We start from the raw sequence: 22,931 nt of genomic DNA, 5'->3' as shown, positions 1-22,931 counted from the left end.
GCACTTTCATGAACTAAAACGATGAGGTCATGGTTCAGCGGGAAGGGAGGGGGGGGAGACGAAGCGCGGTGAGGTTTACGTCACCTCCAGCCAATCAGCGCAGTCGGCTTAAGGGTTAGATGACGTCTGCGTTGTGATCCGTCGGTTAAAGGGACAGTCCGGCCTGTTTAAAGGAAACGCGAGGCACGAGGAGGATCTGAACTGCAGTCACCTGATACAAAGAATGAAACTACATGAATATAACAAATTATCAAACAAAATAACTCCATATGGCATAATAATAATTAATAATACTAAAATGACGCGTTTTACCAACAAAAACAAAATAATTTATTTAAATTGTGGAGTGGAGGTTTGCATGGCATGGTTCAATGGGTAGAGTGGCCGTTTTGCAACCGGAGCGTCGTCGGTTCGATCCCTGGTCCGGAGAGCTCATCTCGAGGTGATAGCAAATTCGTTGTACTCTATACAATGACAATCAAGACTGCAGTCACCACCAGAAATAAAATAACAATGATAAAATAGGAACATTGAACACATAAAATTATAATTTATCATGCTAAAATAAAATGTTTACACCAACATATATATATATATATATATATATATATATATATAAACTAAGGACTATGAAAAATAAGTAAAATCACAAAGATAAATATCTGAATAAAAATAATATCAAAAATATAAAATCATGCAATACAATAATGATTAATATGAAAATAAAGAGTTTTTAGTAATAAATAATTTACTTGATTATTTTTAAAAACACTCTGATTATTGACATTTATTTAAAAATTGATAGATTATATATGAGTATATAACTTTTGCATATTGCAAAAAAATGTCATTCAGTTTTTGTTTAAATGAATAAATGCATCTCCATATGACTCCCATGGCACGAGAAATAAATGATTTTGCCTGTGGACATATACAGAGGTTTACTTAGTTTTTTCAAAGTGTTCCGTCAACATGCCTCAGAGCCACTTGTTTAGCTTCCTCAGACCAGGAAAGTTATTCAATGCTATTCAGAATTGAACAAGGCCACTATTATCCAAGAGTAGCCACTATTTTTGGAGAGAGGAAGTGTGTGTGGTTTTTAACAGTAATCATTAATTATGATATTGCTTTGAACCATTCGTTTACTTCGGTGACATTTCTATGAAAATCCCACAGTTGGTGAATTAGATTTCTGTTCTTAACACCCTCAGAGAAAGTCGTCATCTTACAGATATTAAGCTCTTTTCCACTGCAAATGAAGTGTAGGGCAAGATGTTTGTGACCGAGAGCAAACCAGCATAAGCCCGCTTTCCCAGATGCAGTAACATGTGGAGGTTGAAAATAACACAAAACCCATTTTGTAATATGTAGACTGAAATAGCCTTGTGTGGTTTGGTGAAATAAACAGCTGAGTGTTTCTCATGGCCTCATCTTCATTTGTCTGTAATATTTCTATTTCCGTTTATTTGCTCTTCACTAGAATCAGATGCCACAAGACATTTTTTAACTGAATTGCACTCATAAGCCAGTGAGTCATGAATAACTTTCAATTTCAGTTTTACTCAATTGTACATATAATATTTAGAAGAATCTATCTGTAAAAATGCTATGTGGTGTTTGGTTAGATTTTAAAAAAATGTTGATTTTAGGCCTGAAAACAGCCAAAATGTCAACTATAATACCTGTCAACTATGTTATAAAAAGTTCCACAAATAAATATTGGCCCATAAACAGATTTAGTAAAATTCCGGATCTGCAAAATGTTTGCACCGCAGACTATTTAATCTCTTAAACGCATAATGTATAGCAGCAAAATACAAAAAAGCAAAACAATGAGCAAATACTTCTGGTCATAGGTTAAAGGCCCTGGGAATAAGAACAATAACTTATAGCCAATATATTGAAGAAATGAACGCTGATTTATCTACAGTATCACATTCCTACAAATCACTACATTAAACAGTCATAATAAGTGGGCGTTGGGTGTTTGAATTCAGTATCATCAGTTCTTTTTTGTTGGATTGAAAGCCTTTGTTCTGTTTCTCTGCCATCAGCTTGTCAGTCAGTAAACAGTTGAATGTTGGAGCCGTTTCTAAGTGTGCAGTTAGGTTGTAGATACTGCCACCTAGTGGTGCATATGTTGGATTGCACATTGTGGTTCAGCGTATGATTGAGAGTGTAAGAAAGAAAGAGCACAGACTCATGAAAATCTACCTTTATTTGGATGCAAAAACTCACAACTTAAAGCGATACTGTAGCAGAGGAGAGGAATACTGATTGCTGGTTGGTTGTATGTCTGACTGTTTGGCTGTTTCCCCGTTTTGATCATCAGAAGAGGACCAGGTAAGCACTGACAACAAGCACTCAAAATAAAAGCTGTTCAGTCAAGTACACTGGACATTATCAGAGGATTATGTCAGGAGTCTGACAATAGATTGTAGCTTTTTCTTGTCAATCTTCAGCCCTGGTTTCCTGTAAAAGGTAATTTTGGCAGTTTTACTTTCTATATTTGATTTGTTGGTTAGAAATTGGTCCGAGCCCACGCAGTTAAATTTATCCTCTGATAATGTTCATGGCCGAAGAAGTTGCTTGATTCTTGTTACATATAAAACTGTCTTCACTGTTTTAGCTGCCTTACATATAGCAATTATTTCTCATGTTGTCAACTGAGAGTGGCCGAGGGTCACAGATGGAATAGAGTGGGGACTGCGTAAAAACTCAGTCTGAGGTAAAATTCTCCAAGAAAAACGATAAAAACATACACAGAAAGCAAAGCATATTAAAGCAAAGCCTAAAGGCCTAAAGTAATAATACTGAAGACTGAACATAATCTATTTATTTTCTGTACTGTAAGGTAACTTAGGTAGTTGTCACATTTTGTTCCGTTAAATCTTGCAATATAAACCGATGGTTTGATCCACAGTATGAGCTACATTCCATCATGGTGTAAACGGAAATATACACAAGGCATCTACTCGAAAGGATTGTATCAAAATGTTCTAAAAATATCTCTGGTTGGTTTCACAAAAGCAAACTGTATCAAAAGCATTGGCCGAGAGCAAGCAATATAATAGGCTTAAACCCTTTTACACAACAAAAAGCAGGACAACCAATCACGTCGCTTTGATTGTGGACCTATGGAGTCCCATACAGCACATGCAATCCATTAAACTCAACACAATCAAAACACAATACGGAAAAAAGAACTTTTACAGCTGAACATCAGAGAGACAACCTTGGTTGGTCTATTTGTGCTTCATACAGATTAGGCCTGGCCTGTCTATACAACAATCATGGGCTTCTTACTTCACAGATGTGTTCAAGCTACTGTTGAGAACACAGGCGTCGCAGAGCAAGGAACTCTGAGGAGCTTCATCAACATGCACCAGGATATTAGCTTTTGATTTATGGCGCAGTTGTTTATGCAACTTGTTCTCTGCCACACACCCTCCAGTGTGTGTCATTGGAAACGTTGATTGTGTGCTCGTCAGATTCTCCAGAGCGCCGCATTGATTTTTCTGATGGCGTGCTTCTATTTCTGGCCTCTGTGCCCTCAGCACCGCTGGCTCTGTGACGCCTCTGAGTGAACATCTATGTGGCCTTAATGCAGAAGTTGTTGACTGTAAACATCATGGGCCATGAGGACTGCACAGGCAGCATGGTAAAACTGTAATACTGTAGATTGCACAGAAATCCTAATTAGTTAATTAATAACCTAATTGTTATACATTCCTATGTTCCATAACATTGCACATGCCTTTAATGAACACTTAGCACCATGCAACCTGAAGATGAGGTGACTCCTGAATGCATCAAAGTCCAAACAGGCCTTTTGTAATGATTTTTTTTACATTAAAAGTGAGAGTCAGTGAGAAAAAGGCTAGATGCTAGTTAACTTATACTTTTATGTGAACTTTTATATCAATATAGTGTTAAATATTAGGCTGGCATTTGATTATCTCTGTAGATTTAAATTATGCTGGCACTTATACTGTAAAGGGCCCTTAGTATCAACACTAACTTTAGTTAGACTGAACTTTAATTTCCTTACAGCAAACTGACACCACCGCAGGCGATCTGATCATACTTCAGCTCCGGTTTGATCTCTCGATAACTGTACAATCAGTATGTGAGGGAGCTATTTGAGGCCAAGTGCACAACAAGGCCTTGATGACTGAGAACTTCTGTCCAGCGGTGCAAATGAAATGACGCCTGGATAGTTTCAGGCCTGAGTGCTGCAGCTCTCCAGGAACGTGTGGATAAATAGAGAGTGCGATTAGGAAGTTGGGGAGGGCTATCTTAAAATCCCAAAGACGTACGATAACACAGATTTCATGTCACCCCGTATCAGTCCTGTCTGAGCGAGCCTGCCTTGGATGAGGAGATGAACGTGGTTTTGAGCTTGTTAAAGGGTGAGACTGAGATGATGCTAGGTACAGTGGTGCATACCAACAGAGGCGGTACAGTGTACAGTGGTGTGTCTCGGTCTGGGCGTCGCGCTCACTCTACTCCTCAGCGGTGTGAGACAGCTGCTTCTCATACAGGCTGAGGACGTGATGCACAAACTGGTACTGCTCACATGTCTGGATCATCCCACCCCTGAGGAAAAACACACGGAAACACAAGCACAGTAAATTTAGAAAAGAAATACGTGCATTTATGCATTGAAAGGTCCCATATATTACCCCTGTAGTTCCTCCCACCATTTCTAGAATACCCCTGATTTTAGGCCTGTTCCAAACTGTAGTTTTTTAAAAGTCTAAATTAGCAGCTGCTGCTCTTTATCAAAAACCTGGACGGCTTGTTCGGACAAAAACTTTCTGGTCTTTGGAGAAAGGAAAGAAACAAATGGATGGTGTTATTTCATATTTTGCTGGTATCTAGACAAACTTTTTATGTTCAAAAAACAAAGATTGAATCAAAAATATTGTTATTCAGCTTTAGATGTGTGTGCTGTCATGATAAGGTCTAGAACAAAATTGAACTTAACTTCATTATGGCAGATCGTCACATGAATAACTAATGTGTAAAATGTCTTGCATTTCCTTACAATGATCTTGTCTACTTAGTACTTTATGTTGCTCTACTTCTTAAATGAATGTTTCACTGAAATCATTTCATTTGATTGGATTTGCACCCTGGTTGTCATATTTCGGTTAATTTCTACATTATCACATTATGGAGGCAGAATGTACTGGTTTATATAAAACCTCAACACATACATGAGTATACTGACAAAAGGAGAATTATTGGACTACCTAAAATGAATTCATTCAGCTGGTATCACATCCAAATTAAGTGAACAAGTAATAATGCCATTGGTTGATGTTAGATGTATTTAAATCATTTGATTCCTCCTCTTAGATATGAGCTTTGCTGAAACTTCTTTTTAAGGAAAGTCAACTGGAAGTTTCCACTTCTTCTGACGAAAGTATTTGCTTTGCCTAAACATAAAATCTAAAACACAATTCTATCACTAAATTTACTGTTCTTTCATTGTCTTTACTCTTTAATCCTCAAAGGAAACTAATTAAAATGAAATGTGGACGCCCTGACAGTGGCCACACAATGCAAAAGAAGCAGTAAACCTAATTTTTAAAAAGTAAAATACCAGTTTGAAGGCACAACTTGATAGAATTGACAACAGTAAACTCATCACCAAGGCGGAAATATTTTTTTTAAACTATGCTTTACGTCAACTACAGCTCAAATATAGTTTTTATGGTGTTGCTCTCAAGATCTGTCCGTATACACACAAGTTAAATACCTTCCATATTAACACAACATAATAACCTGCTACCATAACGTGTTTAGAAGGTAAAGTGTTTATGACTTTCCATAGAACCATTTTTACCATCTCTTGTACCACTAATTTAGTCATAAACCAAAACATAGGACAAATGAAACAGTTGAACCGATGCTGGGGGTTTTATATCTGGATTATCATTAATGTGTTTACCAGATTTCATAGCAGTTCATCTGTAAATCACTGAGACATTTCCCTCAAACTACAAATGTCAACCTGCTGGTGGCACAAGAGGAAAAGTCAGAAGATCATCAGTGTCAGTAGGATTCATCCTCGTCTGTACAAAATGTCAAATGTTTTTTCTGTTTAGGTTTTTCTTACTCCCTTGAAGTCAAACAGGGTTAAACCTTTATACAGCAAAGAACAAATTGTTCATCGAATTTTCTTCAGCGACCAACAAGAGCAAGAACACTCTGACCTGTTGGTGTAACCAGTAACATTGATAATGGTTACATTTCCATCCACATGTGATGAAGTCAGACATTTTGCTGTTAATATTTGTCTTTTATTGCATTATGAAGTCCTGAACCTCTATGGAAACAGCACCTCTACGGCTATAAATAGAACAAAAATGTATTTTTTAAACGTCTGGCACAATATGATGACACTGTTAAAATGCCATGCATCATAAAATCAAAGAAAAATGAACGTCAAATTTCTTTGTCTATTTTACAAAAAATTGAAAGAAAAAAAATGGAATCAACATATACTGCATTTTTCCAAGTGCTTACAGGTGTTACCAATACTAGAAAAAATGGGATAACAATAGATGTTTTATTACTTAATTTAAAAAAAAAATGCTTCCATACAAGTTGGTAACTTCATCTGGCAGCTCTTCTGTGTTGTTGTCTTCTGTTTTGTTGTTTTTTCATCTTTCTTTCATTTTGCCTTTTGTATTTTGTATACATATTTGAAAATCCTGAAAATAAAATATTTTTTAAAAAACATGCTTCCATACTTCAACATTCCCAGCTTTGTGTGAACACTGCCTGTAGTCTTGGAAGTCTTGGAATTTAAGTAAATAATGGCTTCTTGGTCGCAACAAAGAGTGGAACATTTTTCATAGAATGTGGTTAATTAGGTCAAATGTTTTTTTGTTTTTCTGGTAAGTTTTATAATGAAATATAGAACAAAGCGATTTTGATATAACATCAGGATTTTAAGCTTCAATTTGGTTCATTTTCCAGTTTGAATAGTGTGTCAAAGATTGTCAGAAAGTAGAAAATCAGGCCATTTTTCCCTGTTTATGCAGTTTCTGATAAAAGATCTAGCCCTTTATTTTATTCTTGAATCTTGAGAATGAATATTTAAAATTCTTTGATTATTTATTCTACAAAAAATAAAGACCAACTAAAAAATAATATGCAATCTTTTGCCAAGTGCACCAAGTGTTACCAGTACTGGAAAACAAAATCTCTACAAAGTGTCGATATTTTGCGACTTCAATTTTCATTAGTTTCTACACACAGCCTGAAGTTCAACCAAATAGTTCCTAAAGTTTTGTCTGATGACTGTCAGTTTCAGCAGTAACAACTTTGTGGTTGCACTGAGGAGCATAGATATATATTAGATTTTTTAGAGATTGTGGTGAAAACAATTAGTTCATTTCATAAATTTTCAAGGGGAATGTAGAAAAAAAAACACTAAAAACATCAAAATTTTAGGCTTAGATTTGGCTAACTTTCCTAATGCCACAGACGAGTAGGTGAAGCACATAATTCTTTGTGTTTGTACAGTTTCTAGCTCTAATAATTCGTGTAATTTTGACATTTTTTAAACCATACATGTGTTTCAAACCCACCACTAATGTTTGATGGCCACACAATCACTTCCTACCAGGATTCCTTCTAGGCTAAAGCTCCCAGTGAATTAACTCGTGAGTTGGAACCAAATCAAGTCAAGCTGCCTTCAGCCCGGATAAGAGCTCGGCTTGTCTCACCTGTCCAGGCGGAGCTGGCAGGTGGTTCTCAGGATGTCAACCACACCCTCAGTCCTCAGCTGCTTGCACAGGATGGAGGTGGCAATGAAGCAGCCGGTTCGACCGATTCCAGCGCTGCGGAGAAAGAATAAACTGGATGGATCTGCATATTGACTAGAACTGATCCCACTAATTTGATTAGAAGCAAATCCTCCCTGGGGGAAACTGGTAGTGGATTTGTGGTTAAAATAACAGCAGAAAGAAAGCTTCTCAAATAAAAATTGGTCAATTATTTAACATTAATCGCTTATTGGTTCAGCTCTGTACCTGCAGTGGACAATTGTAGGACCACTGGAGGGCGGGGCTTCCTCTCGGGCCCTTTCCACTTCCTGTACGAGCTCCAGCAGAGGTGGGGCCTTGTCTGGAGTCTTCTGATCAGGCCAGGAGGTGTACCAGTACTGCCGCAGACTGCGCTCCTCCTCCCCACACTGGTGCACACAAACAGGCGTGAAACACGGATGCAGTCATGTTAAACACATGCATACATGAGAAAGACACTCTGAGGATCATTTCTGATCAGCCTGTTGCTCTGCATATGTATCCAAATTGTTACCCTGGTGCCAGTTGCTACGACAACAATGAATGCAGAGCGAGGCAGCAAAATAAAACAGGGTTGTACAGTCTATTCCTCTAATCAAACCCATCAGTGTCAGTTATTCCCCAAGTGTCAGCGTGCCAATAATTATTAATCCAATAGATCAACAAAATAACCAGAGGAGATGAATAAACAAGAAGCTTTTAACACAGATCACAGTTATGTAACGATCTCCTGGTGCTCGGTAATCAGATGAAGGCTGCATTTACTGAATTATCACGTTTAGCTCGCTAAGCGCCGATGACACCACGACCCCAAATTAAACGTAAAGCGCCCATCATGAACACATGAATGGAACTGAAAAGAACACACATCAAAGGTGAGTCTGGATATGCAGTGACAATTCCACTATTCGACTTCAATTTTCTAACAGTTCACAAGCCTGTCATGAAAAAATAACTAAAGCTTAATGTCGTATTTCATCAAAATCCCTTCATCATACACATCTAATTTTAAAATTTGTCAAAAATGTAGCGTTTATGTGGACAAATTTTGTAAAAACAAAAACAGCTTTTGGGTTGTTTTTGAGTGTTCACACATAGCAGAGAGGATGCAAGCATGGAAACAACTGTAAAGAAAAAGGAATAATATTTTTTTTTATGCAGTATTATTTTTCCAAGTGTTCATAACATTTCAGGTTTTCAGTTTTTGTAAATAAGAAAAAAAAAATCCACTTTAACCTCTTAAGATTTGAGTTTTGGTTGGTTTTGCATTTTAGATTTCTTCAAGTTATTTGGGATAAGGAGTAATCAATAAATATAATAACTGCATAATATTCCATATCTAATTACTATGTTTATTATATATATATATATTAGAAGTAGTAGTAGTAGTGTTATTCTTAATAATACTCTTTTTGAAAAAACAAACAAACATGTGGACACCAGGTCTTAAGAAGAGGTTAAGTATTTTTCCTTTATTTATTATTTATACCATTGTATCTTTGTTGTACTGCATAAAATACATTTTTGAATCCTTGAATCCTTTTGAATCATTGTTGTGCTGTTTCTATTAAGGATTTTATCTTGCAATGAAAAATGAGCCCACATTAAGGAACAATGTGACAGGAGTAAAAATTGCCCAGAAACAGTTTGGAGTTCAGAGGATTTATACAAATTTTACCTTTTTGTATTCATAAATAAATTGGAATTGCACATTAGACATTAAAACAGGTAATGAGAACCTAGACGTCTACGTTTTGTTTGCACTACCGCTCTAACTTGTTCATTAAAGTAATCATGTGCACTGGATTCTCCCTTGTTATGTGACATATTATCAGACTTCCTGTGTCTTGTCCATTATTGTTCACTATTAACATAAATAATCTCGGACAGAATATTCCAAACTCAACTTTCCATTTCTATGCTGATGACACTGTCCTCTACTGAGCAGCACCCACTCCTGCTGGGGCCTTTCAGTATTTCCAGCTTCTGTTTGATAGAGTCCAGGAACAACTTTGTCATCTTCAGCTTGTTTTAAATGCAGACAAAACAGAATATTTGTCCTTTACTACTTCAAAACTGCAACTACTTCTAGGATTTTCAGTTGACGACCATTTGTATTTTAAGGAGCACATTCAGTATATGAAAAAAACCTGAAACTCTTATTTCTTACAGAAACAAGTCTTGCTTTCTTTGTGTGTGTAACAGAAGTTGGTGGAAACAACCTTTTTGCCTGTTATTGGCTATGGAGATGAGTTGTATATGAAGGCTTCTGCTAATTGTCTTAGCATGCTGTATAGTGTTTACCATGGGGCGCTGAGATTCATTATCAAATGTGGTCCTCTTACCCACCACTGAGCTCTATTCTAAAGTTAACTGGACATCTCTAAGTGTCCGACGTCTCAGTGATTAGTGTTTATTTACAGAACCATTCTAGGTATTGTTCCTTCCTATTTGTCTTGTCTTTTAACAAGGAAACATGGAATTCACAAACTCTAATCTATGGATACTCTCCAATTTGTCTTCTCAATTCTGAACTGGGCAAGAAAACCTTTAGGTTTTTTGCACCAAATGCTTGGAATAAATTACAATCTCAACTTCAAATTCCAGCCCTTGTTACACTGAATGAGTTTAAAGTTCTGGTGAAATCCTTACAGTCTACCTGGTCTGTGTGCAAGTTTTAATATTGTTCATTTTATCTGTTGTTTACTTTTTTTTAATGTGACTACACTGCTGCCCTCTTGGCCAGGTCTCCCTTGTAAATGAGATGTCTGATCCCAATGGGACTAACCTGGTTAAATAAATGAAGAGTTCATTTGCAAAAACAGAAAACTCAGTTTTGATAAATTTTCAGAAGACTTTTTTTTATTGTTTACTTGAAATAATATCAATCAAACTGAAGTTGAGTGGATTTGACTCAGTAGAAAAATACATGACAAAATAGAGAAAAAATAAATTATTAGTGTTATTATTATTATTATCTCCAGTAAACAATAAAAAAATGAGTTTTCTAAAAAAAAAAACGGAGTTACCTGTTTTTACAAATGAACTCTTCAAATGCTAAATAGAAAATAAATCTTACCTTCAGAGTAAACACCCTCAGACTATAATCATCCTCCTGGGTTACTGTGACGACAGTGATCTCGATGCCCTCGTGGGTCACAGTGTCCTCTGGCCAGTACTCAGCACATTTCTACAAGAGGACACACAAGTCGAGATTTGTACGTTCATTTATCCAGAAATGCAACCATCATCATCATCATGCATGTGTCTGCAGTGACCTCGTTCTTCTCCTCCAGGTTGGTGATCATCACAATGATCGGGCATCTCTCCTGCCACACCATCCTCCAGAAGTCCCCCACCGTGTTGACAGTGGGTCCCTGGGTGGCGATGTATGCTCGCTCCTCATCGTCATAACCCTGCAGACAGACACACACATCCCTGGGTTTGTCATGTACGCCTGTGTGTTAGCAGCAGTTAGCGAGGTCAGATACCAGTGACTGCATTATGGAGCATAAATAGACATATTTCCACTTACTTTGAGATAATTAGCGTTGATATAGGTAGTAAGAAAATCATCTTCATCCTGCGACTGCAAGACGACCCGGCTGTGTGTATCTGCAGGTGGACAATGAGAGATTACCATGAGTAAGACTTTTAATGATAGCAGCACAACAAAAAGCACAAGAAGTAGCAACTCACATAATACACACAGCTCGTTCTATGTAAATAAAGTCCATCCCTTGTTTTAAACCTTGGGAATTTGTTGCATCTTTAGAACAGACTGGATGTCATTAAACAAGCAAGTATACTGGAAATGAAAAAGCTCAGATCAAGAGTGGAGTCATACACCAGAAATCATGAGTCAGTAAGGAATCATGTTCTCGCATTTTTGTCATTGTGTCATTTAAATAAAGTTGCATTTAAAAGGTGGATTTTTCCAGTCAAAGGAGTGTAAGGTCACATTATCTGCTCAATGTCCTTTAAGGCCACACTTCTAGTGCACAGTTAGCTAAATTCAGAAAAGAACACCTTTTATATTTTTCTTCTGCATAAATGATTGGTTCACGTATTTTTGTGTGTTGCTGTTAAACCATGTACTGATATACTTAATGAGGATCACTAAAGATCAGCAGTAGAAAATGCCATTTTTTAAACTAAACATACAACCCCAGGATCCGTTTTTAGTTACTGCTGCCGCTACCTTGTGCTGCAGCTGTACTTACTGGGTAGAATGGTTTTGTAGCGGTTCTTTCTCACCAGCCCGGGGTAATTGTACTCCTTGGGGTCCACAAAGTTCATGGGAGTTTCCTGCCAATGGACAGAACAATGGGTGCAACAACAAAAATAAAAAATCAGTCCTTGCAGAAAGGGGGAATTCCAAGCTTTGCCTTCAACAAAACAACTAAACATTAAGAAAATAACATCAAGTCGCCCGCTGCTCTTCACGCTGTCTAATTGTGTGTGACTTGAAGGCTGTGGATGATCTTGAACGCATATCTTTCTGCCTAGCAGACACTGGACTCCTCTGTGGATTTATGTATGCAAAAACACTTGTATCCCTCCATTCGTTCGCCCACTAACAGGCGGTGGAAGAGCTTACGGGTGTGTTCAGAGCTCTGATGGGCGTTTGTGTGTGTGGGTGTGTGCATGTGTGTGTGAGTGTACGTCTCTTCCGGTGAGTCTCTGTTCATCTCTGTTAATCTACAGAGTGTAGGTGGATGAGATACTGCCGCCGCCGCCGCTGCTGTTACACTCACATAGAACTCGGCCTGCAGGCTCTGGTCATCCATGGCTCTGGTGTGGAGCATGGCCGGGGTCAGGACATGTGTTCCCTGTCGGAGATACTCCTGGGCCGACTGGTCTCTGGGAGAGAGCTGGGCTCCGTAGCCATAGGGCTCCGTGCAGCCTGGTGTGCACATGTCCAAGGTCAGAGAAACGTTGGAGCCTCTCCTGTGTGATTCAAGCAGACAAATGCATAGAAATGCTCAGTATGTGTGTTTGATATGTGAAAATATGGAGTCAAAATGCATGAAAACAAATTCCATCATTATTTATTATGAAAACAATCACTTATTGATAATAAATGACTGGATATCACTAAAATGTCAATTAAATAACTGTCCCAATTAATTAATTAATTCCAGATCACATGACCTGCTCCACATGATGTCATTTCCTCCTGAAGAAAAGACTGGCAAGACTCCAAGGCTTTCTGAGTTATTTAATATAAAGTCGTGTGTGAGTCACAAGTGTGGATTTATAGCATGTCAACAGGTTTACTACAATATCTTTAGAAATAACTTTCAATTTCAATTTTACTCAGTTGTTTATATAATATCTAGAAGAATCTTTCTGTAAAAATGCCATGTGGTTTTTAGTTATAGGTGGCCATGTTGATTTTCGGCCTGAAAACAGCAAAAAACGCCAACTAGGATATATAAAGTCTTGCATTTATATATTGACCCTTGCAATTTTTCTTTTGCAGACACAGAAACAGATTTCAGCATCATCCCGTCCACTAACCTCTCCTGAAGCCCCACTGGAGTGACGGTGAGGGTGGCAGCGTCTCCCTCCGTCCTGGTGTCGGTGCCCATGTCAAAAACGGGGGTCTGGGGAACAGGGTCCAGGTCCAGAAGATCCTCCTGGGCGTCCGTCCACTCCGACAGGGTGAAGGAGGGCTGGCGGCTCACGGACTGACGGCGATCGCCAACTTCCCTCGACACTGTTCCTGACGACCACAAGCCAGAGCCGTAACGCCACTTACACACCATGTGGATGACCTGAGGGGAGGTGAACAGGAGACAGGAGGCAGTAGATGGTTGTTTTGCTCCTCAAACTTGCATCCATTTCTTCCTCTATGAACAAATCAATCAATCAACCAAATAACCAACCAGTCTGCAAATGACTAAACACAAGACTCATTTAGTTTGGATTCTTCATAGTAAATTACAGTAATCCCTAACCTTTGCACAAATAACCTAATTCCAGCTTCTTTCTTTATTTCTATGTTTGTATATTGTGGGTTTCATGAATCTTTGCTGCCTTCATTTTCTAGATTAGCATGATTTTTTTTAAACCATGTAACTAGTTGATGCCTTTGTAACCTGGCAATAGCCAGATTAATAATTGTGTAGTACTTGATAGTACTCCACAATATCAATCTGGGACCGCTCCATGTAAATCCGTTTGGAGGAAAGAGGCACGGATTGGACAATGCAACAGTATGTCCTGCCTCTGACAGGTTTGTTTTTAGCCAATCGCTGCAAACTTCAATATGTCGTCACAACGAGCGGAGCCAATTGGTAGATTAAACTCTTACCAAAACCAGCAAAAAAAGCACAAACATCTTTCCCATCCAGAAATGCACAAAGCGCCTCTCGTTCTTCCTTCAAAGAACCGATAGGAGATTCAGCTAAAACTGACTTAATAGCAGCATCTACACGATCATTGTCCTCCGTTGCCATGTTTGTTTTGATCTACTGGCGCTTGGTGTTGTCGTCACACCCGGGTATCCCGCCCATTATCCCGCCCCACACACGAATACTGCTGCGTGATTGGCCCGAACCAACTTGGTACTGTACGAAAAGTGAAGGCGGGGGCGGAGCAAGATGGTTTTTTGAGAGATTTGTGAACTCACAAATATCGCGAGAAATCAACTTGCTGGCAAGGTTAATGCCTTTGTACATCTTTAATAATTATGACAATATTTTACTACAGACAGAAAAAAAGACATTTTCCAGTTTTACCATGACAACACAGATGGCCACACCGATGCCTGCAGTGCTGTGGACAATCCAGTTGTGCTGTTTGGTGTTTACCACCTCCCTCATCAACACCATGGACTGAGAAACACACACAGAAAGGGCAAGTTGGTTAGACACAGCTGACATTGAAACATCCTTTTTCAAATTTCTGTCGTATTCAGGACTGATGCTTACGTCCATTCCAAAAATCGGCTGGCAGGGTAAGATGAAGCCCAGGTAGAAGTCGATGACCTGCAGGGCTTTGTAGATGGAGGAGAGCGGTCCATTTCCTTCCACCACAAAAAACACCCAGTACCCCTGGGAGAAGAGAGAGAGGGGGGAGGCACATTGTCACAGCTCCAGTCATTCATGCGCTGGTAATCAGGTGAAAAGCAAACGGAGAAGAAAAGAAGATGGCCTATTACTATTCACAGGCACAAAAAAATATGTAAATCAACCACATGCAGTCTGGTGTCATCATCATGGCCACATTTGCAAGGCTCTTCATATTTTTTCCACCTATGGTAATGTTGCACCTGTCTTCTTTTTCTTCTTGAAAGAATCAAACATGAAGTCAGCGAAGACAAAGAAGGGAAGAGGGAATGAATACTAAAAAAGAGTCCGTTTTAGCCACAGCATCCCCTAAAAATGTCCCTCCCAAAACTAGATAATAAATTTAGGAGAATATAAAAATGCAACGACAAAATTCACTCAAGTATGACTGCATTGGGAATACTGCAATTACATTAACAGCTAAAAATCAAAGCTTGTACAGGAAGAAAAAAAATTACAGCCATTTAGATTTAACACTAAAAAATAATTTAAAAAAAAACATCAAAAAAGTCAATAGTGCACCACCAAAAGAAATAGAAAAAATAACCAGATTTTCAACTTTCTAATTTTTCTTGAATGCATCGTGTGCAACATGTGGTTCAATTGAAACAACAAAAACAAATCTAAGCTAGAAAAAAAATTGATATTTCATCAAAATCGCTCTATTTTGTGTCTCATTTAAAATTTTGCCCAAAATAATTTACTCTAATTTGAAAAAAAATTCTGTACTCCTCAGTGCTACCTAGACATCATTTGTGCTGCAACTGTAACAAACAGTCAAGTTAAAAAATTCAGCTGAACTCGGCTGAACTGCAGACTGTGTTTAGGCAGAACTGACAGAAGGGAAATGTGGAAACAAATTCAAAATGTGAGAGACACAAACTGAAAAAGAAACACAAAATGACCAAAAAAGGCTCAAAAAGACACAAAATGAGCACAGAAAAACACAAAATGATCACAAAACACCTAAAATTACCACAAACAGACTGAAAATGGCCACAAAAATGTACAAAATGACCACAAAAAGATTTAAAATTCCCATAAAAGGGTCTGAAAATGACTGAATAAAGAAACAAAACGAGTAGAAAGACACATAAAACAACCACAAAAAGATACAGCATGACCACAAAAACGTATAAAATGACAAAAACTGACACAAAATGACCACAGAAAAACACAAACTGACTCAGTGGGATAGACAATTATGATATGAAGACACAAAACGGCAAGAGACACACAAAATAACTATAAAAATTGCAAAATGGCCAGAAAACCACTTAGAATTATCACAAACAGATTGAAAACGGCAACAAAAGACCTAAAATTACCACAAAACAGACGGAAAATGACCAAAAAAAAAAACCCCAAAATGACCACAGAGAAAACACAATGAGCAGGTCATGTGATCTGAAATTAACACACTCCCTTGAGAGGTGTTTTTGTAATGGAACGTAGTTGAAAGATGCACATACCGTGACTTGGGAGATGATAAACAGTGCGGCCCAGCAGTGGATCTCGATCACCAGCGCGTAGACCTTATGGATGAACACTTCCTCTCCTTGTGGCCTTTGGCCCTCTGTGAGTCCGTCTTTACATTCTAGGAGTCTGTCTTTTTTAGGGGCTCGGTCGCCCATTTTGTCAGTCTTTGTGGGCTCATCCAGCCAGACGGGGTCCTCGTCAGGCCTCAGGAAGATGGAGTCCTCGGTGTGGGAACGAGTGGAGCTACTCAGCCGGCGGGTCATGATCCCCCTGTTAAATGAAGCTCTGTTGTATTTAATGGATTTCATGATGCTGTCACAAGGCTTCCTGCTTTTTGACATTCAAATTTAATAAATCTCAAAAAGATTAAGATCTCCAAAAATGTCCAAAAATATGTCCCTGGCTGTTTGTTTAGCTCAGGGGTGTCAAACTCATCTTAGTTCGGGCGCCACATTCAGCACAGTTTCATCTTAAATGGGCCGGATCAGTAAAATCGCAGCGTAAAAACCTAAAAATAACAACAAATCAAAATTTTTTCTTTGTGTTTGTGCAAAAAAGTACATTCTGTAAATTTTCACATCAGGAATGATCTTTTTGCAAAACATTATGAACAACCTGAACTTTTTTAAGAAAAAGAAATTCAATTTCAGCAATATTAAGCCTCAGTTTATCATTTACACATTACAAATTCCAGATCACAGAGTGTCTACAAAGAAACAAAACATTTAGTCATCTGGAAATGGACAATATAGCATTTTAGTTTATGATCAAGATGACAAACGTCAGAGAAAAAAAGACAAAAAAGACGAAAAACAACAAAACAAGACAAAATATCACAAAAAGCGCGAAAACAAAATGACAAAAAATTAGACAAAATGACACAAAATTAAACAAAGACAAAAAATTAGAAAAAAGTTACGAAGCGACAACAAAATGGACAAACGTCCAAACAAGACAAGAAATTGCACAAATGAGACAAAAAATGACAAAAGCGAGAAACAAAGCAACAAAAAAATGAGACAAAAATCGCAAAATGACACAAACAATACATTAAAAATGAAAAAGCAAAACACAAAATGATCAAAATAAGACAAAAGACCACCAGCGAGACAAAAAGGAAACACAAAACAACAAAAGTTGGACAACAAACAACAAAAATAAGACAAAATATTCCAAAAATGAGGCACAAAATGACATGGGAACAATAATCAGTCTAGTATTTTACTTTATGATCAAAACAACCTTTCGAGGTCTAGAAATTATTTTAAATTTATAGTTTTACTAATTTACAATCTGCAATTAATGTTTTCTCTGGAATTTTTACACTTTGTGGGCCGGATTGGACCCTCTGGAGGACCAGTTTTGGCCCTCGGGCTGCATGTGTGACACCCCTGGTTTAGCCCCTTATAAATCCAAAACAGACTGATATACTTGTGTGGTTTTGAGACCTTTTGACGTTTTGTGAGAAACAGTTCATATCCGGATGTAGTTCTGAGCTTTTCTGGCCCCAAACAAATCTCGATAATCAATTAATTCAGCCTCACTGAGACTTACACACTCATGTTTAGTTCATTTGTGTGCTTGCCATGTTTGTCATGTTGTGTGTCTAAATGAGCGTGTGTATGACAGACAGGGTTGTGTTTATTCCGCAGGCCTATTCAGATGTATAGCTAAGCAGCTTGGAGTGGCTCTCATCTCCGGATCCTCTTGTCTCCCTCAGATTGCACTCTATTGTGCGTGTGTGTGTGTGTGTGTGTGTGTGTGTGTGTGTGTGTGTGTGTTTGAGAGAGAGAGAGAGAGAGAGAGAGAGAGAGAGAGAGAGAGAGAGAGAGAGAGAGAGAGTCTCTATTGTGGAGAGATGAGTCAGGGGTAGCGTGTTTACAGCCCTGTCCGTCACCTTGGCAACAGAGTGGCTCTCATCCCTCTCATCCGTCCTGAGCATTATCATCCACTGACAACACACACACAGAGATAGGTGTGTGTGTGTGTATCAGTCAGCAGTGTATTCAAAGCCCTTTCTCCGCCCTGCACTTCCGTCCTTCAGCCATTAATAAAGGTGTTTTGTACATTTGGCTGATTACGGCACGTGGTTGGCACCGATGTGTGAATGCGGGGGCTCGTGCTCCGCTTGCTCACATATCGCTTTTTGTCTGAATGTGTTGCTGATGGCTAAATTTGTCACGAGTGAGTTTGGAACAAGTTTTCATCAATGACTGCCGAGCAACACAACACAACACAGCACAGCACGGGAGCACGATCTTTCTTATTTATTTATTTATTTTCCCTCACTGGGCTTTTCGACTGGGATGTGAGACAAACCGCACGGCCGCTCACATGACTCACCTATGAGCGATGGCAGGGAACTGGTGAGGGAGTCAGATCACATGATCAATCCTGTATCCTGTGGCAACCGGTCGCTGTCAGCCATTGCGAGGCAGAGTCAAGTTCTGAAGGACACAACACAGCAGCCAAACATCTCACAGGGTTTTGAATTCAAAACAGCAAAAACAAATGAATGAAAATTGAATCGCAATCCCAATTTTGATCCAAAATCCAGTTTGGAGGAGCACCCATGTCTCCTCCCAGCAGAGGAGGGTGATGTAAGGTGACACAGTAAACTGTCAATATTCCCCCCTCCTTCCCGGGGATGATTCAAGCCAGACTAAGCAGACACCCTCAGAAATACATTCAGATTGCTCCAGTCCAATCAGTATGCATGAAGCCGAGCCTTCCCTGCTCTCCACCGTCTCTCCTCCTCTCCTTCTGTGCCACTGGACCCTGTTGAACGAATGGGGTGAGCTCAGCGGAATATGAGACCACACCAGTGGCAGGAGATGTGTGTGTGTGCTTTGTGTGTGTGTGTGTGAGTGCAGGTGTCGAACAGAGGGGAGTTGCTTTGATTCCTTTTCTTTCCCTCTTTGCTCGCTGTGAAGGTAGGTTTTGAAGTGATGACGCCAGTTAGCCTGGCTCGTAGCCATGGCGATGTGCATACATACAATACACACACACACACACACACACACACACACACACACACACACACACACACACACACACACACACACACACACACACACACACACACACATATATATATATATATATAAAGTATACATACACACACACGCATACAGAGACATAGATTGTATTGTATAACAGAAAGTTCAGCGTGCTTCCATTTTTAAACAATAGCTGGACAGGTAGAGGAGTGGATGGAGGGATGAATGGGAGAAAAAAAGCAATTCTTTTTTGTGTGAAGGTTGTCTGAAGCAATGACGCAGTGAGGTTGGCGTTTTGGTAACTGTGGCAACCAACATACTGTAGTGCACACACACACACACACACACATACACACGCATGCACGCGCACACACACACACAGACTTTGGCAGACACACTGCATGAAAAATGAAAAACACAAACATACATCTGCACTGGGAGAGCAGTGACAATATTCACATTTGTCTAAAAAGAAAAGAAAAAATCTCGCCTCTCTCTTTGCTTTTATTCTTTGAGGTAAATATCTGTGTTGCTTCGGCTGCTGGCTGTCTGTTTGGTGACTTGTTGGGTACATTTAGGCAGAATCATTGCTAGGATTTTAGAAATACTGAGGTCATGAGTCCCCTCTACATGCAAAAAAGAGTTTTCTACCGTTGCTTATTCAATTATGTTGTCTGCATTTTATCTCCCTCAATCATTTCCTCACCAAGAAGAATTCTAGTAAAGAAGCACTTAATATCTTTTAAATTATAGGCTTAAACGCAACAAATTTTATAAATATCAGTATAGAAAATAGTGAAATAATGGTGACCTTCTCACAGTTTCTATCCTACTATCAGCGCCTCATTGATGCTTTAATCTTTTAGCACAGACAAAAGCATCTAACTCTCACATTCCAGCATGATTTTACAGATTTTTATCCAAATTAAGCCTAATTTGACAGAAATATTTGACATTTTTGGCTATCTTGGGTCTCTCTAAAGTTCTGTGTCTTTGAGCACTTAGAAAGCTGCCTGTTCTGTCTTCTACACAACGTCGCTGCTGATAGTCGAGGAGCTCACAATGAATATTAAAGGTGTTACTCAAAATTACACAAAACCAGAGAGCCTCGCTGACACGCTGATTATCGTAATGGAGGGAATTAGCTCAACTTAAATAGAAAATGAAACACGGTTTAATCAGCGGCATGCTTGGGATAAATGAATTCACGGCAAATAAGTCAAACCTGACAGCTGATTCAGATTCGTTCCTCGCTGAAGGTCTACTGTCCTTGGATCCTTACAAACGCCACCCCCTCAGTCTTCAAATAGAGTATAGGCATAGTGTTTCCACTGATCTGCATCCATTCAAGAACCCACCATCCAGCTGAGTCTAAACCGAGCCGTACAATGAGCCCCGTGGCCTCTGTCCCACGAGGACCAGGAGTGACCGGTTGTCTAAATCTCTTTCCTGCAATCAGGAACAAGGGGAATTAATGCGGTGACATCTGGCTCGTGCTTTAATGGATGTTCCTGATGCTCTGTCTGGAAAAATAATATGTTTAAATCTGCTTTTCTACTCTTAACAGATTTAGATTGGTTGTTTTTTTGTTTTCGTCAGGGCCTGCTCCTATCGTTTCAGTCTCAGATCAACGGTGTGGCAGCATTTCCTCTGTCCAGGTGAATCAAAGTGAATAAGGAGTGAGTAGTGAACGTGCTGCTGAAGTGCTCATGTGGCAGAGAGACAAGAGGAAGCTCTTACTGAAAGTGATGACGAGATGGTAACGTGAGATAAAGTCACGAGGGCCGAGACCTGTCTCATCAACCTTTTCTCTCCCGTTACACACAACCACACACAGCAGATCTGGATATTAATACACACAGAGGCGCACAGTGACCTTAAACTTAGATGCCCGGCCAGCCTGCAGCTTCTCCTCCGGTACATCACAGAGACTGATAATCAATCAGCCCGTATTGTTTACATAGACTCCTACAATTTCCCGCAGCAGCTCCAGGAGCATTTCAGAAAGAAAATCTCATTAACACACACACATAAACTTACAATTCAGTCTAAACTACACCGTATGAATAATTGAAATGTGCTGCATAGCAAATTGATTTACAGGCTGCTGGAGATAAATCTGGATTCGCGGTGACAAAAGGATTGTGTTACTGCATCAAAACAACCGGTGCAGGAATGGCATTCTCTGGCAGTCATTCATGCTAAGACAAAACACCATTCATATCACGTACATGGCTACGGTGAGCTGGAGCGACCACACAGTGCAGAGCTGGATGGATTAGTAATGAATCACCCGGGGAGGTGGACTGTTGCATCTCTCTCTCCGGTAACTCCCACATTGTCACATAGACATGATACATCACAGAGGAAATCAAGCTTTGAGTAATTACAGAGAGGGAAAATATCCAGTTAACAGCAGCATCGAAGAACCAACCTGTTGGCAAACGATCAGTTTTAACAATCTGAAAAACAAACCACACAACATATGCAGAGGCTACATCACACATCCCTACCTTTTTCTGTTTTTTTTTTCCACAGCCAAGAAAAAGCACAGCAGCCATATAAAGCGGGGAGGCTTTGCTGAAGGAATTGGTATTCACCTCATGTCGCACAGCCACGGAGGGGGAAAAGAGGGAGAGACAGGAGGAGGAGAGGAGGGCTGGAACAGTCACTCACCCACAGCCTTAAGTCTGGTTAGGATAAGTCCTCTTACCTGGCTGAGCCCGTCTTCACATCGCCATCTGCCGCTCGGCTCCCTCTGAGCCAAAAGACCAGGAGCCAAACACCGAGAACCACGCCAATCCCCTTTACTGCTCCTCTGTCTGGGGGAAGAAGGAGAAGGAGTGTGTTTGCATGTAAGAGGCAGGCAAGGCGACAGTGAGAGGCAGAGGACAGCGTGTGAGGTTAGGAGAAGGCAGGATCTACATATGTAGGAGCCTCCGTTTGAGCGAGGAGGATAGATGGAGGCATGAAAGTCTGACGGGCTTTTCTTTTGTTTGTATCCTGGAGGAGAGAGAGATCCACAGGCGGCAGCTTCGTCTAGGTATATGCAGCAAGAGGCTGTACGGTAGCCTTGGCAACAGAGCCAGAATGAGGGAGAGCGAGCGAGGGAGCTGGAGAGTGAGAGAGAGAGAGACTGTGTGTCTGTGTGTGTGTGTGTTGATTAATCATATTGTGAGGGCATAAATCTGTTAATACAGTTATATTAGGGGGACTCACCTCTAAAGGATGATTCCCACAAGGTAAACCATTACGTTTCAGAGCTTAAGGATGCAGCTGGTGATACTATATGTTTTAATTATTGTCAACAAACCCTATAAAAATGCCAACAACAACAACAAATGCATCCTGTTAGCACACCGCAGACCTTGATGGTCGCCCAAAAATGTTAAAAACATACATCAGTGTTGAGTTGGATGACAACCAACAGGGTCACTGTAGTTGTCATATGCCTCCTTCCTGCCATAAATACTCCTTAGTGCACCGATTGTGTATGAATACGCAGCTGAAAATAGACCCCAGCAAAGGTACAATTTACTACTTTTCATTTGTTT

The 22,931-nt window shown here is 39.5% G+C and overlaps 1 protein-coding gene across 3 annotated transcripts; it reads right to left on the bottom strand.

Annotated features, from left to right (window-relative positions):
• Positions 1-2,200: 2,200 nt before the first annotated feature.
• ptpn5 (protein tyrosine phosphatase non-receptor type 5) lies at positions 2,201-22,479 on the bottom strand. Of its 3 annotated transcripts, none has more exons than XM_022193953.2 (14): positions 22,091-22,479; positions 18,722-18,825; positions 16,372-16,648; positions 14,762-14,884; positions 14,570-14,665; positions 13,347-13,603; positions 12,581-12,773; positions 12,047-12,131; positions 11,359-11,438; positions 11,102-11,239; positions 10,903-11,013; positions 8,052-8,212; positions 7,746-7,859; positions 2,201-4,599 (listed from the first exon to the last, which is right to left on the bottom strand). In XM_022193953.2, exons 3-14 carry the CDS (start codon positions 16,639-16,641, stop codon positions 4,506-4,508), a joined length of 1,722 nt encoding a protein of 573 aa, XP_022049645.1. In that variant the 5' UTR covers positions 16,642-16,648; positions 18,722-18,825; positions 22,091-22,479; the 3' UTR covers positions 2,201-4,505. The 3 variants fall into 3 exon arrangements, with proteins under 3 accessions (XP_022049645.1, XP_022049647.1, XP_022049648.1); XM_022193955.2 differs by lacking the exon at positions 22,091-22,479 and adding an exon at positions 21,891-22,082; XM_022193956.2 differs by lacking the exon at positions 22,091-22,479 and adding an exon at positions 21,609-21,869.
• Between the last annotated feature and the right edge of the window lie 452 nt (positions 22,480-22,931).

The sequence above is a fragment of the Acanthochromis polyacanthus genome, chromosome 8, assembly GCF_021347895.1.
Source record: "Acanthochromis polyacanthus isolate Apoly-LR-REF ecotype Palm Island chromosome 8, KAUST_Apoly_ChrSc, whole genome shotgun sequence".
Lineage (NCBI taxonomy): Eukaryota > Metazoa > Chordata > Actinopteri > Pomacentridae > Acanthochromis > Acanthochromis polyacanthus.
This window is presented reverse-complemented; position numbering and strand designations above follow the sequence as displayed.

What these genes read in the sequence shown, in the direction of transcription:
- ptpn5 (XM_022193953.2), bottom strand. Translation starts at nt 16,641, where the DNA reads ATGACCCGCCGGCTGAGTAGCTCCACTCGTTCCCACACCGAGGACTCC. An exon ending in TTATCATCTCCCAAGTCACG is followed by an intron (nt 14,885 to 16,371) that starts GTATGTGCATCT and finishes CTCTTCTCCCAG; the next exon opens with GGGTACTGGGTGTTTTTTGT. An exon ending in TGCCAGCTCCGCCTGGACAG is followed by an intron (nt 4,600 to 7,745) that starts GTGAGACAAGCC and finishes GTTTTTCCTCAG; the next exon opens with GGGTGGGATGATCCAGACAT.